Source organism: Myodes glareolus, chromosome 17 (assembly GCF_982192425.1).
Source record: "Myodes glareolus chromosome 17, mMyoGla1.1, whole genome shotgun sequence".
NCBI lineage: Eukaryota > Metazoa > Chordata > Mammalia > Rodentia > Cricetidae > Myodes > Myodes glareolus.
Genome location: NC_142042.1, coordinates 59,119,858 through 59,141,422, shown reverse-complemented (window position 1 = coordinate 59,141,422; position 21,565 = coordinate 59,119,858). Strand labels below are relative to the sequence as shown.

Sequence of the window (21,565 nt, the reverse complement as noted above, 5' to 3'; positions counted from 1 at the left end):
CGGTGCCAGTTTTCTAACTAGATGGTCTGCTATGGGTTATGGCCAGGGTCAAAGCAGAGACGCTCCTAAAATAACAAGGGACACAATTCAAAGAAGTGAAAAATCACACATTTTTCTTTGGCAAAAATTGTCCTCCTTACCATCAGAGTAACGAGTGTCAGCTGATGTAGACACCACGGAAGTTATCCTTTGTGTGGACAGGTTTGGGATGGCTGCTGCGACGGTGATGGTTTCAGTAATCAAATTTGCTCTTAAAAGTGTCTTGAGATGCTTACAGGTAAGCCTGGCCTAACCCCAGAAGCAGAGCTGGTACGGCTGGTACCTGCTTCTGATGCCGTGTGAGCTTCTCCTATAGGCACTGCCAGCATCGGCTGTGTGTGAAAGTCGGGTTTGTGTGCAGCACTCGCCTCCCTACGACTGCTGGGTAACTTCATATTTTTGAGGAAAATATGATCTAAAGAAATCTACTCCATATGGGGTTGGGTGGCTTTGAATAGGCTTGGGTGTGTGAAGGTTAAGGGGTCGATACTCTGTGTATCAAGAATTTTAATTAGTTTAAAAATCCTTTAGGTAAATAGCTCAACCCAGCGGCTCCCAAACTTTCAGTGTAATTGAAGTCTAGAGTCTTTAAGTTGTTAAGATTCTGTGGACCCTTATATTTTGCCCTTTGGCATCTGTTAAGAACGTGAGCGCTGAACAGTTGAATGACTTCCATATGCTGGTCACTGTGTTTGGCACATGGAGTACAGCAGAGAATAATTCTTGTCTATTAGGGAAGGTAAATAATTATAGTAAAGGTTAATGCAATATGTCAGATTTATGGGAGCATAAAGTGGGGATGTCCCTTCCCACCCTTCCCTTCCCTTTTCTCTCCCCCTTCTTCCTTCTTCCCCTTCCTGTAGCATTTCCTCCTCCCTTCTTCTCTTCCTCCTTTTCTTCTTTTGGGGAGTAGGGACGGGGCTGATTGCCTGAGCCTCCCAAGTGCAATCATAGGCCACACAGGCCACCCTGCCGGGCAGGAAATAACATTTAAGCTGGGGCTTGAAGCAATGTTAGGGCATGGCTGCAACCGGAGTGTAGAGAGAATGGGGCTGCGGATGGTGTGTGCACAGGCCTGGCATGAGCAGTGGTGGACTGTAGCATGTTATTGGAACTGGAAGAAGGCGAGTCCAGGGAAAGTACCGAGCATGAAGAGCAGCTGTCCTGAGGCAGTTGTTTGAAGACCACGCATCAGGAGTTCAGGAATGTTCCCAGAGGTTGGGAATGATGCACCACGGTTGAGGCTGACTCCCTCAGCAGTCCTGCAGAAGTCACCCAGATAGACTGGTGTGACTCACAACAGCAACTTGAATATCTTCAAATGTGGACCAGATACGACTTAGTGGTGCAGAGATGCTTTGGCAGGGCGTCAGGTCCCAGACCCTTGCATGCTTCCGCAGCACAGAACTTCGAACTTAGCCCTCTTCTCTCGCTTGTCTTGTCTCTCACAGTGAAGGGTGCCTTCTGTAACTCGGTGACCAGAGTGTGTCGTGTTTTAATCACACACGGATATTTCCTCGGGGTCCAGGGCACATGGTAAAGGACCGATACGTGCAGGAAGATGAAGGGAAAGCCACCTTCTGTTGTAGCAGCGACACAAGCCTCAACACTGTTTGAATGTCCCCCGTCCCATCTTTCAGAAGGCTGTTGAAGAGTGTGAACGCCCAGCTCGGCTTTAGCTCTGATAAATGAGCTTGGACTGTCAGCTGGAAGATAAGGGCACTCAGAGTTCCTCTGTAAATAAAGCATGGCTTCCCATCGCCGCGCTCCCGATTCAGTCCGAAGGCGAAGAGTAGCAACGCTGTGAATGAGCGGCTCCCAGGCCCTGCCTCTTCAGCCTCTTCAGTTTGGATTTATTAGAATCAGCCTGTTTATTGCTTTATTCAGATGAGGGGGTGGAAAAACCTGAACACATGTGAACCAGCGAGGTGGGGCTCCAGGAGACAGTCCCCAGCCTCCCAGCTCCCCTTCCAGGTTTTTTCCTGTGGGAAACTTTTTAATTTGGAAGCATTCAGCTAATGTGGGAATCAAGATTAACATTTTCTGAAATACTTGTACAAGAAAGGCAGAAATGTGCTGTCCAGGAAGCAGATTTACATAGCAGAAAAATGCCTGCCCGCAGTGTTTGGTCGTCTTTGTGGATTAGATCTCTCTCTCTCTCTCTCTCTCTCTCTCTCTCTCTCTCTCTCTGTGTGTGTGTGTGTGTGTGTGTGTGTGTAGGGTTGATTATATACTCACTCATCTTTGTTTCCTTTACCACAAACTAAGATGACCCAGGAAAGCATGCTTTTACCACAAAGCCCGTTTGGGGCTCCGCGCCCACACTGGTACCGCTCCCCTCCTACTGAGTAAGGTATACTGCTTCCCGTTCTCTTTTGGGGAGTAGCAGCAGGGGATGAGTGGGAGTGGGGATGGCGGGAAGATGTGAACATGATAGGTGACTTCCATTTTCTCCTTTTTTTTTACCAGGAAGTTAGCTGTAAGTCAGTGCTTTTAACAAGTCAGCCCTGAGCACAGCCCAGTTATTTACCTTTGCACAGAGTCCCAGAATTAAGAGGTTGATGGTCTAGTGAGACATGGGGCCCGAGTTCTTGGAATGAGGGACACACTGCCGTTAGCCAGTGGCCCGGTCTCTTGAGTACAACTGAGACATTTAGTCTGTATGCTTTAGGGCACCTACATGTTTTCGGCCTGGCTTTGGGAATTGAAAGTTAAATAGAACTTTCACTGGTTACTGCCAACTTCGGCTGTTAGCAATTATTTTTATCTATTTTAACAGGGGTAACGGGAACCGGGTAGGGGAGGGTGGTGGTGGCAGGGAACCTGGCTGGGGGAACAGGCTAGGGGTGGGTGGTGGTGGTGGCGGTGGCGGGGAGCCTGGCTGGCATCGTGGCCACAGGAAAGAACAGACTGACTTGGAGCCCTTCAAACCGTAGATCTTTGTTACTGACCGATGCTTAATTTGGTTTGTGGGTTCTCTTAGCCCCCCACTCCTTTTACCTTAATGACAGTCCCCCCTCCCCTCCCCCGAGCTCAGCAGAGGCAGGCTGCCACTGCAGAGTGGATGGCTGAGGGGCCCAGAGCAAGAAGAAAGTGGGTTGAAAGCTGAGTTCTGTTTAAAGAATTTGCTGCTGGAAACCCGCCCAGAGGGAGTCAAGAGGCGCTTTAATGAGGAGCAGCTGCACTGCGATGCGGCTCACAGGAGACCCCCCCCACATTCTGTACAGTTCTTGAAAACTCATGATTTTGAAATTGCTGTTGTGTGAAGTACACCCCTCTTTCTTGTGTGTGCTGGGGTTTTGCTTTGTTGTTGCTTTTAATGACCAAATCCTCACCAAAAAATTGAAATAAAACCCCTCAAAACAAAACCAAAATGAGCTTCAGTAAAGCCTGGGTAGATTTGGGCTCACCCTGCTGCTAGAACATTTGGTGGGGGAAATGGGGTGAGCGAACACTGGTGTTTAGTTAGAAAAGAGGTTTATTTCCTCCTCAGACTCCAGTCATTGGTGCTGACAAAGCTGCTCATTGCTTTCGGGATTTTGCTGGACGGGTGGCTATTCACTTGGGAGACGTGGAAGGGACATTTTTCTACCCTGTATTACTAGGGAGACATTCATGTCCCTGCTCCATGTGAGAGGCAGGGTTCGGCTGGCTGTTTCAGGCAGGGCAACTGTAAAGGTGACCTTTAACCTTTCGGATGGAGTCTTTTCCACTGCCCTCCCCCCCCCCCCGCCCCCGTTCACCATGGAGTAGACTCTTTGGTGTCATTAACAGCAGACTTTTAAGGAACAGGTAACAGATGTAGCGTGTGGACCAGGGAGCAGGCATCTGTATTGTGTCTGTGGATTTACCTGTTGTGCACAATCTCATAAGAACAGAATCGTACCTGTACCTGTGACTGTTCAGTTTTGGATTCTCTTACCTAGCATCATATTTCCAAGGGTCACAGGCAGAGGGAGGATACGAAGGGACAGGAAATGAATGGGATCGAGATGCATAATGTGAAAGACACAAAGAACAAATAAAAAGAAAGTTAAAAATCTTTCCATCTATGTTGTATCATGTTTTAGGACTCCATTCCTTTATGTGGTCAAATAGTATTTTATTGCATGGATATAATATATTTTATTTCTCTGCCCATCAGATGATGGGCATTTGGACTGTTTCCACTTTCAGCTCTCCCTAATCATGCTGGTATGAACAGGTGAACATATTTTTTTCTGAATCATGCTGGTATGAGCATATGCTTTTTGTTACTATGCATGTGTGTGAGTATAGCGTGTGTATGTTTGTTTGTATATATGTGTGGGTATGTGGTGTGTGTGGTATGTGTAGGTTTGTGGGATGTGTGTCTATGTGGTATGTGTTGTGAGTATTTGTGTGTGTGATATGTGTTGTGTGTGGTAAGTATATGTGAAGCAGAGTATGTGGTGTGTCTATGTGACAAAATTTAAAAGGAAGATTTTTCTTATAACGGAAAGATGATTGAAGCAGCAAGCCAGTAATTTTACTTAACAAATACACAGCGTTCACCTTTTGCTGCACAGTGTTCGTAGTGCTGTGATGATGTGGAGATTCTATGAGGGCAGGCAGGCCCCCCGTACTGCGTCTGTCTTAGAACAGAGAGGGCTCCTGCTATGTCTGGGAATTTATGGGCCCCGAATGACGAAGCAGAGCTGCAGTTCAGGTAGGCTGGTTCTGGAGTAGAGGCTTCGGAGTGGGAGCAGCGATAAAGGAACACTTCCTTACGTCCTCCTGTTGCTACTTGCTGTATTTAAGCAGAGACTGGCTATGGCGTTTCAGGACTACTTTAGAAATGCTTAAGCCCTTTGGTAGACATTCCCTTACGGTGCTTGAAGACTCTGTTATTCAAGGATGCGCAGAGGTGGGGAAACAACCAGCAACAAGATGTCTGGCCTGAGGCTTTAAAGATGATCAGAGCTCCTATCAAGAAGGAAACTGTGAACATGAATGATAAGCATTGCAGGAATTCGGTTAACAAGACTTGTCAGAACACAGAAATTATCTGTAACTTAAAGCTATTAAATAGACTTGACTTCAGATTATGAATAGTATCCTTAGAAAATTGGAAGTGTTAAAGTTTTATGGGAAAATGATCATTCCTCAGTGTTTCTTTATAAGCCTTTGGCAAGACATATCAAGGTAGGTAAAGGACTTAGAAAACTGATCTAGTAGCTTAGAGTGGTGTCTCTTGGAGTCTGTTATGTTTAGGTCATTGTGACAATGACAAACACTAAATGTAGACAACAGAGAAGGGCAGGGCACCCAGACTTGGACTGAAAGTGGCCATGATGGACGAGGGAAAAGGTAGACTAGCTTCACCAGGCTTTGTGAGAGACAGGGTCACATGCCGGGATGCAGGAAAGTGGCCAACAGAGCCTCCCGTGGGAATGGGGGCTTCCTTATGGCGAAGCGTAAAGTCTCAGCTGAGCCACGCAACAACCGTACTCTCAGAAGGCAATGGTGGTGGCGTTACGATGAGGTCTTCCCCCATACGTAGGTTCAGTTTTATATTAAGAAGAGCGTGGCTCTGCCCACGGGCTTTGGCAGCTTAGCTCTGCTGTGTGTCATCCCCGAGTGCTGATGAGGGAGCCCTGAACCCTTCACAGAACGAAAGGCCCCCACATCCTTGTAGCTCCCCTCCCTCTCTGCCCCCTACTCCCTTTGACAACAGCACAGGGTCCCCTCCCCTTACTTGAAGGCTGCTTCCGACGCTAGGGCCTTTGTGCTCTGTGTCCCTCTTCCGTGTACACCTCCCCTCGTCGTCTGCTCAGGTTTTCCTATTGAAAGTTGAAATGTCTTTCTTTTCCCAGTCTGTGCCTCCTCCTTGCTTGTATTTTATGTGTATGAATGTTTGTCTACATGTATGTGTGTGCATCACGTGCATGCCTGGGGCCCATGAAGGTCAAAAAAGGGTGTCGTGTCCTTGGACCTGGGGTTGCGGTGGGTGGTTATGAGCCACCATGTGGTTGCTTGGACAGAACCGGGTCCTCTACAAGGGCAGCCTGTGCACTTCTTGACTGCCGAGCCATCTCCCCAGCCCCTCCATTCCTTCCTGATTTATGTTTTCTTCTGCCTAATATGTCTTTTACTTGTTTTGTTTTTGTTGCCTGCTGGGGTTTACATTCATAAACTCAGGTTTTCCTACACAGTTGTCCCTCTGTCAGTTGGGGGTGGGCTCCTGGAACCCCATGGAGCCTTTCTGTAAAGACACAGGATTTTTATGCAACCTGTGCATATCCTCCCATATTAAGTCACCTGCTCATGACTTTTAATGCTTAATATAATGTTAGTGCTGTAAATAGCTGTCCTGCTGTATCCTAGGGAATGGCAGAGCTGAACATGGCCAGTGCGGACTCCATCCTGCCCTGACCCAGACATTTTTGACCCCTGCTTGGTTGAGCCCTTGGATGCTGAACCTGTGTGTATCCATGACTACTGGAAAAATGCTTGGCACATAGCGTTTGCGGTTTGTGTTTACTCTCACAGTTAATGAATGAGTTGAATATTTCTGTGTGTGGAAACTAGTAGAATATTCTTCATCATCATTAATGTCAGGATTAATAAGCCTATTGGATACTATTAATAGGCTTCATGTCTTCTCCACTGAAACTTGGCAAACTTCTGCAAAGTTCCAGGGACTAAATATCTTTGTGGGCCATGTGGTCTGACTGCAAATATTCCACTCTGTTGTTGTGGCAGCCGTGGCCATCTGCAGATGAGCAAGCGTGGCTGGGCTCCAGCGCGATTATTTATGGCTGCGGAAATTTGAATTTATATGTCTTTCAAGTGCCACAAAATATTATTTTTTAAGTTTTTCAAGCATCTGGAAATGAAAAAACCATTCATGGTTTGTAGGCCATACAGAAATGGACAGCATCAGACCCCCGAGCCACTCCTCGCTCCTCTCCACTGCTGCTGGCTTCTTAAACATGATCTACTTGTTTGAAACTTAGTTTCCATACTTGGTAGGGAACAACCATTTGGATTAAACCCTAAATAGAATTCAGAAGAGCGTCTTTGAGGTCCCAAAACTTTCGTGTTGGTCCATTTTTGTTTTCCTGGGAGCCATGTTTTCATTGTATGTTTATGATGCTGACATTTCAATGAGTTTGCACTTTCTTAGCCGGTGCCACATGGCAGCACCAGGGTGGTGTAACAGTAGAGGCACAGGGCTGGGCAGAGCCCACCCGGGTTTAGAGGCATGCCATTATTCACAGGGTGGCTGGTTCCCACCCGGGAGGATCAACCAGGCCTGATGCCCAGAGGCCTGTTGGTGTGAGTGGGAGGTGGGCGCAGTTTCTCAGCATCTTCCACAGCACAGTTCTTGAATAAAATAAGCTGCAAATGCTTTTAATAATCCCTCTCAGGGTTAATTTTAGCCATGCCACATTGGTGTTCTCTGTGCCTCTGTTTAAGAAAAAAGAAACCCAGCAAAGTTCCACATTCTATTGTCAAACCAAGCTGTGATTTGGATAATGCATCATATTTTCCTCAGCAAGCATGGAGAAAAAAATGGTTTTCATTTGCTGAGCATTTTAATACTCACAATATTTTTTTCTCCCACATACTTGAGTTTGCCTGGTTCTCACACGACCCCACAGTGTGAGTAGCCTTCTTAACTATTGAAGGTGTCAGTGAGGAGAAGCAATTGGCTCATGGTTACAGCTCCTGGGCTTTTATAATGACCTGATTTATCTTTCATTATATATCCATGTGTATCTGTGTGGGTGTGGGTGTGTGTGGGTGCAGGGAGACCCAGGGCATCAAGTCCTCTAGATGTGTGGTTACAGGCAATTGTGACCTGCCTGATCTGGGTGCTGGGACCCAAATCTGGGGCTTTGCAAGAACAGTGCACCCTTACCCACTGAGTCATCTCTCCAGCCCTACTGGGTTCTGCTAAGGCACACTTACTGTCTCCTGCCAGTCATGGACTTCATCACTGTGAACTCTGCTCCCTTCCTGTCTGGAGAGTGACGGACCTACTGATGAAGAAGCCCTGTCTGCTCCCCCTCTGCCACACTTTCCATGGTGACCTGAAGCACTGAAGCCATGCCGGGCTTCTGGGAAGGGGTAGGAGGCTGTGGCTGATTACATCACCGCACTGTGCCTGTTTACCAGCTGCTTTCTCCTCAGTCATTATAGCCATTGCGCAGTTCTTCTGAGCCTGTTGTCTTAGTTCCCTTATATTTTACCTTCCTCATTTTCTCAAAAACCTTGAGCCCTAAGACCTCACCTGGCCAACCAGTAACTATGCCTGGCAAAAGCAGGAAGGAATTAAACATGGTTTCAGTTCTTCAGGTCACCAGAGAAGACATGACAGGAGCTGTATGTGAGGGTGAAGGGTTAGTTGGTTTAAAGGTGTTATCTTTTAGGGCTGCAGGCTTCTAGATCACTCCCTTATCTTCTGTAAAGTAAAATGAGCAGATAGGTTGAGTCAGGTTTCTGGGGCTGCAGCCAGGCAGCACACTTGTTAGAGGCAAAGTTCTTTGGGTTCGCTTTACATGGTTGTTAGTGGTCCCAGTTATCAGCTTTTTCATCGCAAAAGTGGGAGTCCCTGTCTGATGCCGTTCAGAGAACATTGTTATCAATGATGTTCATAGTTTGGGGTGGCTGTGTGTCTTAGGAATTAAGAAGTGGAATATAAAATGATTTCTCATGCTCTAACATGGAAAATATGGGAAAAAGTTATTTGAGGCAGGGTCTCATGTAGTCCCAACTGGCCTTGATCTCATTATGTAACCAAGGATGACCTTGAACCCCTGACTTTCTGCTTTCGCCTCCCAAGTCCTGGGATTGCAAGTGTGTACTCCCATGCCCAGCTAGAGTGTTATTCTTGAATTATTTCCCTGCTACACAGTTGTTTATGTGGTACTTCAGATAGTCTGTGTACTTTCAATCATACTCCATGTCTTTTCGTTTATTTATATACCAACATTTAAAATGTCTTTTTGAATTGGTTCCGAACCTTCTTTTCCTTCTTCATCTCAAGTCTCAGTTGTCTGAGAGCCATGTGTGGACCAGAGACAAAATAACTTCCATTTCTTAGCACTCAGTTGAGAAGGGGCACATGATGGTGTGTGTATACTAACCTGAAAAGTCTAGAGGGTTGAGTCTACTTGTCAGGAGACTGTCTTAGTCTTGACAACTGCCTCATCAGAATGAGAAAGTTAATGACACAGGTCAGGTGTGCAAATGCTCTACAGAGAGACCATCGCAGCCTGTGTGAATCTCTGAGGAAGAGTCATACTAACTGGCTGTAGAAGACACTGCTGGATCATGCACCCACTATTCTTTTACCTGCCAGGACTCAGAAGGGCCTGTGAATGTAATAAGTTCTCTGAGCCTCGCTTCTCCTGAAGTCAGGGGTTTGCAGGCTGTATGTACCCCAGATGTCTCTATTCCTGAAGTCAGGGGTTTGCAGGCTGTATGTGCCCTCAGATGTCTCTGTTCCTGAAGTCAGGGGTTTGCAGGCTGTAGGTACCCTCAAATGTCTCTGTTCACACCCGAGTATTTTCTTGCATGTACAACAACTTCTGATCTGTGGACTCACAAGAAGTCAGGTGTTTTTCATAGATTTTTTTTTTTTTTTAAAATACAGGTGTCCGGAGGGGTTCTTGGGAGAATATTGTCAACATCGAGACCCCTGTGAGAAGAACCGCTGCCAAAATGGTGGCACTTGTGTGACCCAGGCCATGTTGGGGAAAGCCACCTGCCTATGTGCTCCAGGGTTCACAGGAGAGGACTGCCAGTACTCGACCTCGCACCCCTGCTTTGTGTCACCTCCCTGTCAGAATGGAGGCACCTGCCACATGCTCAGCCAGGACACCTACGAGTGCACCTGCCAAGTCGGCTTTACAGGTAATGGATTCAGCTTGAGCCCGTTCTTTCCTGTTCTCAGCAGCAACCTGTCCTGTGCACATGTGGATCCCAGTGTCTCACTCCTCAGGTGTGTTAGTTACCATTCACCGCTGGGGTAAGACACCACGGTCAAAGCAACTTATAGAAGAGTTCATTTGTGCCGATGGCTCCAGAGGGAGGATTCATAGTCGCTAGGAAGGCCTGGCAGGTAGCCAGACCAGGACGTTGTCTGATCGCTTTTCTACCACAGATAGAAACTAGCAGAGTGGAAGTGAGGTGAGGTTGCCCGCTGTGACAGCTGCCCTCTCCTGTGTACTTCCTCCAGCAGGGGTTCGGCTCCTTCCCAAAGAGCACTGACAGCTGAGGACCGTATACTAAAGTTCTTGAGCCTGTGAGGGACATGTCTGATTCAGACCACCACATCAGGCTCCCGAGCTCCAGCGTCCATTTTAGCATTAGGATATAGGGTGGGATATGGGAAAAGCTCAGGGACAGTTAAAACGCTGTTAATAGGTAAGTGTTAGCCATTGTAAGCAAATAAGAGATACGAAATATGGCTAAGGGAACATAAAATGTGTGTGAGGTACTTTATAAAGTATAGAAGGAAAATAATTCAAGAATAGCATTTTGCCATATTGAGGCTTTGAGAATCTTTTTATATTCTACTTCTTAATTTGTAAGACGTGCAGTTAACATATCCTCTACCTTTTGAGAATTGTTCAGGGCAGAAGAGGAGAAGGAACAAGGGTCAGATGCCTAGAATTGTGGTTGTTTACTTCCTAAAACCTCCCCTGACTCTCAGGGGCTGGCTTTCCAGTCTCTTGAATTCCTTTCTCCCCTCAGCTTGGTAAAAAAAGAAGAATTGTCTGTCATTTTGGCCCCTGCCACAATGCTAAAACACTAAAGCAACAGTTCTATAAATCTATAAGCCAAAATTTGAAATTATTACTCAGAAAATTATGCTGAATCTATTGTGTTTAAAGAAAAAAGTAGTGTTGACTTGTTTCTGTCACCTAAGAGCTCAATTTAATAACGATATAGTATGAAAAATATGTTTTATTCAATCAGCAGACATGGTTGAGAGCCTGCAGTGGGGACCCAGCCTTGTGCTGTGGTGACTGGCATGGTTGAAGGAGACAGCATACTTGGGGGTGGGCATTAAGGATGGTTTGACAGAGGTAGCAGCTGCTGGGCGGTGTTGTCAGTATAAGGGAGAGTCCACCAGGTAAATGAAGAGGCAGCTGGCATTCCCAGTGAGGAGCAGCTTCAGCAAAGACCAGGAGGTAGGACCCAGATCCTGTGCCACAGGATTACTAGAGTCCTGCAGGGCTGACTTCATGTAACCAGAACTCAGTCCCCTCGTGTGCTTTACCCTCAGAGCCTTTAGTGTCCCCTAAGGACCTCGGGGAGCGTATGGAGAACATTGTGTCTCTGAAGAGCTTGAGGTGACACCCATGTGCTCTGTAAGATCTGAAGTCTAGGGGTCTTCGTGTAAGCCACTGCATTACTTGCCATGTGGGAGAGGGAGCAGCTGAGTGTGACGGGTACTGAGTTCTGTTTTCCTTCCTTCAGGGAAGCAGTGCCAGTGGACAGATGCCTGTCTGTCTCATCCCTGTGCAAACGGGAGCACCTGTACCTCTGCAGCCAACCAGTTCTCCTGCATATGCCCAGCAGGCATCACAGGGCAGAAGTGTGAAACTGATATCAATGAATGTGACATCCCAGGACGCTGCCAACATGGAGGCACCTGCCTCAACGTTCCTGGTTCCTACCGATGCCAGTGTCCCCAGGGCTTCACAGGCCAGCACTGTGACAGCCCCTATGTGCCCTGTGCACCCTCGCCTTGTGTCAATGGAGGCACCTGCCGTCAGACTGGTGACTTCACTTTTGAATGCAACTGTCTTCCAGGTAAGGAGCTCCCTAGGCCTTTGAGAACGGGAGCAAACCCATCTCAGGATGGAGGTGGAAGGTGTGCATGGCCTAGATCCTCCTTTAGGAAGTATCCTAAAGCAGGGAAAAGAGGAAGTGAGAGCATCGTGTGGGATGGGTTGCTGGTAAGGGAGGGGTTTTATGGGCTTCCTGGGGTCCATAAATAGAGCAGGGCGTAATTTAGCATGTCAGAGTTTATGATGATGAGTGCTTAGGAAATTGTTTATTGTTCCTTTTGGAGAAACAGTGAGAAGAAACTGGAGAAACAGCTCTGGGAAAGGGCCAGGCAGATCTGGAGTAGGGAATACTGTGACAAATACACGTGGGGAAATATGTGTGTGTGTGTGTGTGTGTGTGAGAGAGAGAGAGAGAGAGAGAGAGAGAGAGAGAGAGAGAGAGAGAGAGAGCATGTGTGTGTTTAGTAAGCCAAAGTAACACCAAGACTTGAGGATCAGCTCTCCTTTATGCTTCTGTTCCCAACTGAATATTTACCTCTCTGTGTCCCTTCCTTGACATAGGGGGTGACCCTTCCCCCCTTGACATAGGGGGTGGCCCTTCCCACCTTGACATAGGGGGTGACCCTTCCCACCTTGACGTGACGTGGGGGTGGCCCTTCCCACCTTGACATAGGGGGTGGCCCTTCCCACCTTGACATGGGGGGTGACCCCTCCCACCTTGACATAGGGGCTAACCTTTCCTACCATGACATGGGGGTGGCTCTTCCAACCTTGATGTTGGGGTGGCCCCACCTTGACGTGGGGTTGGCCCTTCCCATTTTTATGTGGGATTGACCCCATCTTCACGATGGCCCTCCCGCCATCAAGCTGGAGACTTGTGAGAGAAGCTCTTCTGTTAGCCAGTGAAGTTTTCTGATGAGCTCTGATCGGCGGTGTGGGAGAGACTAATCCAGACGCAGCCCTTTGCCTTACTCTTGGCTGTCGAGGGCCTAAGCACACACAGCCCAAGGTTGAAGCACAGAGGAGTCGTGTCTGGTGTTCCATAGAGAGAGAAAGGAACAAGGCTGGCCAGTTCACTTCGCTCAGTGTACAAGTGATGAGGGGGCTGAAAACCAAGAATTTTGATTGGGAACAGAGCACAGGCAGCTGGAGCAGATGAATTACTAAGCAACAAAGATCCTGTTTTTATACAAATTCCCTTAGCACAAAAACAAAAGAAGAAAAACTGCGTGTGGGGTGTGTGTATGTTATGTGCTAACTAAGCAGGATTGCCTCGAAAAGAAGCTGTTCAGCCACTCTTCCAGTGGGAATTTTAGATTCTGGTGTTGAGAACATGGCTCACATATAATGGGCTTGTGTGTTTCATCTTTAGGAGGTTAAGGGTCGTAGGTCAATCCTTGATATAAAACCAAATGGTAACTTATTTATTTAAATCGTATTTTTTGATTTATTTATTTTACAGTATGTTTAAAAGTGTTTTGACTCCTTATGTCTGTGTACCACATGTGTGCCTAGTTCCCAAGGAGGTCATAAGAGGCATTGTATCCCCTGGAACTGGAGTTATGAGCCACCATGTGGGTTCTGAGAACCGAACCTGGGTCCTCTCCAAGATCAGGGAGTGCTCTTAACTATTGAACCATCTCTTTAGAGCAATGGTCTCAACCTCCCTTATGCTGCGACCCTTTAATACAATTTCTCATGTCATGGTGACCCCCAAGCATAAAATTATGCTTGTTGCTACTTTATAACTGTAATTTTTCTACTCTTATGAATTGTAAATATCTGATGTGCAGGATATCTGCTCTGTGGCCCAAGGTCGTGACCCATGGGTCGAGAACCACTGCCCTAGACCCTTTGATTTGGTTGATTTGATTTGGTAAAACTTGGTTGACTAGCTGCTGTGTTCCAGGTATCATTCCGTGTCCCCGATACAGCAGCGTGAGACACTGTCAGAACCCTGAATCAGACTAGCCGCTTAACCAGGACACAAGGAAGTACATATTGCTTTAGTTTCTCTTTCAATAAAGAATAGATAACACTATCATTCTAGATACTAGATGTTTATTAAGACTTGCTATCACCTTCATTATCTAAATGTTTATTAAGACTTACTATCACCTTCATTATCTTGCTGAAGGAATAACTAAGATATCTTTCTTTGCTCTTGCATTTGTTTACATTTTAAGCGCTAAAAACAGAAATAGAAATATAAACAGCTTCCTTTGCAAATATTCTGATATTGCAACCATTCTAATAGTCTAATGTTGTAATCGCCAAAGTGGCTCATAATTGAAATTACTGTGATTTATGAGTAGGGGCTATATGCCATTTTTAGTTTCAAGAAAATTGCTTTTAATAGTTGCCTAGAACAGGAGACTGATTTGGCAGCACAATATTGACAGGAAGTTAGAGAAGTCAATAAAGGAAGTCTTTAGCTGGGAGAGAGTGATTATCCACCCCATTGTTCTGCATTGTTATCCGCTAGGCTCCTAAGAACCCCGGGGGATTCTGAGTGTCCAGGAAAACCTCGTCAAATGAGGATAGCAGCTCCTCCTTGAGAACGGAAATAACCAGGGATTCCGCAGCCAGTGGGCTGCCAGGGCCGGAGTGGTGGAGTAAGGACGTTTGCCTGGGTTTTGTGCTGTGCTTATCATGCATGTGTGCATGCGTGTGTGCTGTGTGTGTACAGGCACACACCTCTAACCCTGCAGATAGTTTTTTTTTTCCGTGTTTTCCCGGATGAAGTTAACTGAAGCCTGGCACAGTAAGTCATTTACTAGGGGTTGCACAGCTAATACGCAAGTAGACGCAGGGCCCTGGAACTCACCAGACAGATCATTTCTAAAGCCTGTGTACCTGTGGCTGTCACACTGTGGCCTCCACACCGCCGTGCTCATTGACTTCTCGGGGTACTTTGGAGTGTGTGACATGTCATTAAATGATCTGAGCAGTTTGGATTGAAATGAGAAGTTTCTGAGGAGAGGAAGACTCTCTCATCATAACCAAGCAGTGTTGTAGCGCAGGCAGTAGCCCAGCTGTATGGTGCCCAGAGAGGAGAGCATTGTTCACTAGACTAGCGCTTGCCTCCCGGATCACGTGATCTGAGCTAGGTGACCTGGTTGGGCGTGTGCGTAAAGGAGTGGATGGCGCATAGCCCGTGAGTAAGTAGGTATTTCCAGAGTGCCAAAGACTTTCTCTCCCATCCCAGGTGAGGTCTGGAAAGTTCTCTCAAGCTTAACTGGGGGGTAGTCTACCGAGACTTGATTTTTCTAAGTTCTTTCTTAATGTGGTTCCCTTCTCACCCCCTCCCTTGCCCCTGCTCTGTAGAGAGATTGAGGTGCCACCTGAAACAGTCGTCACTGTCTCCATGCGATTAGCAGCTTCAGTTTAATAGATTGGTATTTCAGTTGTCACAGTGGGGAGACCAAGTCAGCAGGACACCAAGCTGTTTGCCAAGCTCTCCCGACCTCCCCTGAATGACCATTTCCTGCCACACTGCCGTCTTTGCACTAATAATCGGACCCTGACCACTCGATTTCAAATTGTAACCATTCCTTGCAGTCCCTTAATTACTGGTCCTGGCCTACATTTTTGTTTTCTTTTTCTGTGACACTTGGCTTCGTACCATATAATTTGTACTATATCATTTACTTCAGTGTGCCTGTTGTTTATTGTCTGTTGTTTCCAAGCTTGACTGGCGCTCCTCTGCTCTGTGACAGCTAGGGTCCTCGCTTTGGTTCACTGAGCACTGTCCCACACGGGGCCCACATGGGACAGACCCACAAACACTTCTTGACTGACTGAGTGTAATGTCATGTCAGTATGGCGGGTGTAGCTGATCTCATTTCCTGTCTGGAATCCTGCATCTCAGGTTTGGCTGCTTTTGTTCATGGACTCCAATTCTGGATAAAAATAATTTTGGAGTGTTTTCAGCTCTGACAGTTGGAGGTAGCACATAAGTTAGTGATTATGTTTGTCTGGTTAAGGTGTCTTTTTTTTGTTGTGTTTTGTTTTGATTTTTTTTTTTTTTACCCGCGCAGAGCACTGTAGTTACAGTGTTGACTGCAGTGTGGCAGGACCCAGGAGGAAGGAATTCATACCACAAAAGTGATTCAGCATGTGCAGCCTAGAGAGAAGTGTTCCTCTGCAGAGGGAGGGAAAGAAAGAGTCTCAACAGGAAACTCTGGGAATGGGCCCAGAAGCCATAGTCCAGCTTCTAGGATCAGCAGCTGTCAATAACCCAGACACTTCGTGAGCTTCTGTCTCTTAGCCTTCTCAGCAGAAGCCCTGAGCGGAGCACCCAGCTGCAGTCCTTCCTACATGACAAATACGGCGTGAAGCACATGGCTTCCAGGACGTTTGGGCCCAAGCCAACCAACGTGGAAAATGAGTTAGGCAGTTTTGTGTGTGTAGCTATTTTTACAAACGACACAAGCAATCAGAACACTGTGGGCTCCTTCTCTGTGCACGCGGCGGTCCTGAGTTCAGAGCTGGAACGAAAAGTCCTCAACAGACTGGCCCTTTTTCCTTCTCTCCTGCATCTCTCTATACTGCATCTCTCTTTCCGTCTCAGAAAACTCCATCTGGTCTGTCCACTGCTGTCAATAAAAACTCCTCCTTGTAAAGGTACAAGGCCCCGCACACTGCAGGCTGATTATGTTGTGTCCCTGACATTAGGTGGAGGTTGAGCGCATTGTGTGATTGCTCTGCTCTGCTCTTGCAGGGCTTAAGTACAACAGCAGTTGTTCCCGCTAGCATTTTCACACTCGGGACCACGTGCTGTTCTCTCGCAGCTTGTTCTGATCAGACCTGGCAGCTTTGCTCTTGTCCAGCTCCGCGTCCCCCACTTTCCATCCTTCCTGAAGACCCCCAGTCTGACCTGAATGCCACCTCACTTACCCCTCCCCTGGCCCCACTGATCTCCACCCCCATACAAAGGGCTTGAAGATGGGAAGAGACCAGCTCTCCTGAGAGACTTTCTGCCTGCTCCTCACTGAAGTGTTACTCAGCAAAGTGGCCCATGGTTTCATAAAGGCGCAGTCTTAAACTGGCCCTTCGAAGTTTAATTTTATCCTTTTGGCCTTTTAAGGATGTGAGCTGGCTTTTAGCAGTTGACTCTTTCGTGTAGCTGGGCCGTGGGAGCCCATTTGCTACTGTGACACCCATCCACCCACTCCTCCATCTGATCAGTCTGTTACTCCTTCCCCCCGAAACACTTATAAGAAATGATGGTTGTAACTTACTGCCCCTCCCCACTTTTGGATAGACAGTTTCTTCTAAGAATCTCTTAGCTCTTTCCAGGAGTCCTAAATCTTTCGTTATTTTAGCGTATTTGTCTCTGCATCTCTGTTTAAAAAGCATTAACCATGTCTTAGTTGGGGCAGGAATAACTGTGGCTTGAGTTTGCCAGATCTGGGCACTTTCGTCGGAGGGAAGCTCTGGAGTCTCATAAAACATCCTGACTAAAACCGGTAGCGCTCTGGGTTCTCTCCTGGCTGCTGCTACTGCCATGCAATCCTGGGCTAGTGAGCCCAGCCCAGTGGCCCTCAGCTTCCGCATTTGTAACGTAAGAGGCTTAAAGGAGATGATTTCTAGTGGATGCTCTAATCTCCTTGGTGCAAAATAGTATGAGATCATATGTTTAAGAGCCTTCCCCTAGACTAACAGGTTTATTGAGATATAATTTACACACCATGCAATTTCCTCCTATAAACGTGCAGTTCTGTGGGGCTCTTCCTTAGTAGACTTACAGATATGTGTCACCATCTCCACAATTAATTTTTCATGCGCCAGAACCACATACCGGCTATTATATGCCACCTGTGCTTCCTGACTCCCTCCAGCACTTGGTGACTGCTGGTGGCCTTTGTGACTCTATCACATGACATGTGGACATGTCATATAGATAGACACCTTCCCTGTGTGGGCAGCCGTAACTGGCCGCACTCACTCACCGTGACTTCCATGTCCTACCATGGGGTAGGAGGCACTGACTCTCCTTTCCTTTTCTTGCTGTCTAACACTGCTCACTCAGTCTTGCCACATTGTATTTTTCAGGTGATTGGCATTTGACCCTCTTGTTCTGTTGTGAATGCTCTTGAGTACGTTTCCTCTTCAGTCTGTGTTTTCACTCTCTGGGGGTCTCTCTACCTGGGATGGAAGCTCTCAAAGGCTTTACCCTGCCTCCCAGTTTCCACTTCCCTGCCGGCACTCGCCACCGTCTGCCGCTCTGACGACTACAGTGCAGTGGATGTGAAGTTAGGCGTCTCCTTGTTTTGATTTGCACTTCCCTGATGGCTTGCTGTGACAAGAAGTGGTCCTTGTACTTATTGTTTATGTGTGTATTTGGTGACTGTCCACTGGGAGCCATCGTCATTTTGTGATCGGGTTAGGCTGTATAAGATCTAAACAGTATGTCCTGGATACAAGTCCTGCTGTATGTATGACTTGCAGATATTGTCTCCCATTCTGTGGGCTCTTCTCTCTCTTGTTGCTCAGACAATCTGAGGAAATCTATTTTTCTTTTGCTGCCTGTGCTTTTGGCCATATTTAAGCAAGCATTGAAAGTGTTTCTAAGCAAACTTAGAAAGATCCATTCCTATTTCCCCCAGTATTTTTTGTAATAATTTTAGCTCATTCATCTAGGCCTCTTAGGTGTTTTCAGTTAATTTCCATGTGTATGTGGCCAGGTGAATCCTTGCACTGGAGAGCATGGAGTTGGTTTAGTTGAGCGCTCTCCGCGTCCAGCTCATTTCAGCTGAAGCTCAGTCCTGGGAGTACCTTCGGCAGGGGTGAAGGTGGAGGTGCTGTGTGGGTCTCCTAGGTCACTGCTGCCAGACTGGGAGCTGGGTGTGGGCGCCTGACCTCGGAGTCTCTGCTTTAACGAACTCAGCCCAAGATCTTCCACCCATTTCCTTCTCTTTTGCTTACCCATTGACGATGAAGAAGTATCTTGAAAAATAATCAGCTATGAAAACCTTGTCTTTCCTGCCTCCTCTGGTTTCGTTGAAATGTTGCTGTTTCTTAGTTTGCACGTGATTGGTAAACTCAGTTAGTTGTAACACTGGCCAGAGCAATGTCAAGGTCCAAGGTCGGAGTTCAGAGGGCATTGCCACTTGCCTGCTACCTTATTCGCCAGCTTTAGTCTTAGTCACGAGAGACTCAGTCAGGGGGGTGATGAGATCCTCAGGGGGGTCTCTGTTGCTGCGATGAGACATCACCAGAAGCAAACTCGGGAGGAAGGGGTTTATTTGGCTCACACTCACATAATTCTCAAAGGAAATCAGGGCAGGAACTTGAAGACAGGATCTGGAGCAGAGGCCACGGAGAAACGCTGCTCACTGGCTTGCTCTGCCCCGGGACCACCTGTATGAGTGCGCACTCCCAACCGTGGCCTAGGCCCTCCTACATCAAATCAGTATCCCAGAAAAATGCCCCACAGGCTTACTTACATGCCAAATTATGGAAACATTTTTTCAGTTCAGAGTTCTGTTCCTAAATAACTCCAGCTTGTGGCACATTGACAAACAAACAAACAAACAAAAAATCATCCAACTAGAACCATGACCTTCTAAAGCATCACCAGGCCACACAAGTTCTGGTAGTGGTGAACCAGCCCTTGCCTACCATTCAAATCCTAACTCGAACCTTTCGAAAGAATGGCTATTTGAAGAGCCCAAGTCAGGAACACAGACCTCAGCTCCCATCCAGCAGAGGCTTCATGGTAGAGCTGTAGTCAGGAGCTCCACTTTGTCATAGTTAGGGGTGCACTTAAGCAATTCGCTCACTAGTTCATATGTAAGACTTTCACGTGATGGTCGAAATAGGAGTAATTTGTTAATTTTTTTTTTAAAAAACTGTATGTTTTTAAATAAGGTGTATGTTTCCACAGTCTTTCCCATACTTTCTTTTAAGTATTCTTTCTTTCTTGCCTACTTGGTTTAAACCCATTTACATGACTGCCATGGTCCAGCACAGCAAAACGGTGTAGCGTCCATTGTAGCGTGTGGTAAGGAAAGAACAGAGCAAAGTGTGGTTGAAGTCTGTGCCCCATAGACCGGGGTTCTGCCTTGCCCTTCGCGATCCCCCCAGTGTCTGCTGTGAAACATGGTGAGTGTTTTGAGCGAGGAGAGCTGTAAGAGATGGTTTGAGGAATCCAAATGTCCGCTGACACTGTGCTCTGGGTAGATGGCCACCGGACACCCTTCTTGGAGCCGACAGGGCTTCTCTTCCTTAGCCCAGAGGTTTGATCACACGAGGGAGGAAAGAAGCTGACTAAAGATTACAGAGATCCACCCCTCAGGCAGTTAACGTGAGGTTTAGTATCCGAGATGTATTTTTCAGAACAGGGAAACATCTGGAAGACAGAAGCAAATGCTAGCATGTAGCTTTTGTGTGGAGAAGAACGTGAAAAGTTTGGAACGCTGGGTAACAGTGCCTTCTCTCCCAGAGCATGGACTGTCCGTGGCGGACCTTATTTGTGATGTGGCACTTACCGATCCAGAAGGGCAGGCTGGGCAGGCGGCTTCAGCCTCCTTTGCCAGTTTCCTGAAGCTGATTCAGCGTTTGTAACGCTGTGCGCTGAGCAGCTCCAGGCGGAGACGTCGGCTCAGCTGCTCTTCAGACCTCAGTGTCCTCTGTGTCCTCTGTGTCCTCTGTGTCCTCTGTGTGTCCTCTGTGTCCTCTATGTGTCCTCTGTGTCCTCTTGTCCTCTGTGTGTCCTCTGTGTCCTCTGTGTCCTCCCACCCATCCGGCTTTGGAACCCCCTGAGCTGTTGTCCAAGAAAAGAAATTAGAGACTTAAATTCTTGTTACAACTCTGTTTTTTTCCTATTTATTTATTAAAATATTTTATTTTTGAGTTAGGTAGAGTTTAAGTCTTTATAATATTTTCACTCCTTTATAAAAATCAGCATGTAAATAATATGCTGATTTCATATTTCATCTGGTTGGTTTTCCTCCTCTGCCCCCCTCCGCCTTCCTCTCCCCACTCACTTGCATTTAGCCCCGTATACACCTTCTGCATTCACAGAAACGTCTAGTTTCTCTCTCCCCTTCTCTTTTCTTCTCATTCTGCCCGTGTTTGTGGTACTGGGGTTGAGCCCAGGGCCCCTGCAGTCTAGATAAAGTGCTCAACCATCAAGCTATATGTGCAGCCCCCAAAAACTTAAATTTTAATTAATCAATTATTGATTGATTAGTCTGTTCTTCCTAGGAATCTAACACAGGAGCTGGGAAAAATCTAGTACCCTGGCTTTTGGAACCAGTTCATGATTGTCCTAAGTACACATCTGTCTTACCCGATCACTTCACAGAAAGCAGTGTGAGGCAACCTTAGCTATGTGTAAGGGCAAGGAATTCGGGACCAGGGTGTTTCTTACGCAGCATGTCTTCGCGGCACAGCTGCCGGGGATGCACTGAAGTCCTGAAGCAGGGCTATCCTTTGACGGAGTCCTGTGAGCGGAAGCCGAACACTCGTGCGAGAGGTCCCATTTTCTTCTGTTCTTCTCTTGCCAGGTTTTGAAGGGAGCACCTGTGAGCGGAATATCGATGACTGCCCGAACCACAAATGTCAGAATGGAGGGGTTTGTGTGGATGGAGTCAATACTTACAACTGCCGCTGTCCCCCTCAGTGGACAGGTAGGTGCAGGGGTGAATCCTCAGGGTAGAGAGTGGGTATTGCATGCATGTCACTATAGCTGCTTAGCCACCCCCACTGCCAGGCCTTTGGGTGTGGCGCTCACCTCTCACTCTCTGCCC

The 21,565-nt window shown here is 47.1% G+C and overlaps 1 protein-coding gene across 2 annotated transcripts in view; it reads left to right on the top strand.

Annotated features, from left to right (window-relative positions):
- The window catches only part of Notch2 (notch receptor 2), a 141,201-nt gene that overhangs the window by 50,683 nt on the left and 68,953 nt on the right, over positions 1-21,565 (top strand). Inside the window, exons 2-5 of one of the 2 annotated variants that reach the window (XM_085677935.2) lie at positions 1,491-2,392; positions 9,662-9,921; positions 11,494-11,829; positions 21,323-21,445. In XM_085677935.2, coding sequence (XP_085534061.2) covers positions 9,756-9,921; positions 11,494-11,829; positions 21,323-21,445 — 625 coding nt within the window. In that variant the 5' untranslated portion in view covers positions 1,491-2,392; positions 9,662-9,755. The remainder of the gene's footprint in view (positions 1-1,490; positions 2,393-9,661; positions 9,922-11,493; positions 11,830-21,322; positions 21,446-21,565) is intronic. The other variant, XM_085677934.2, reaches the window with a different exon arrangement.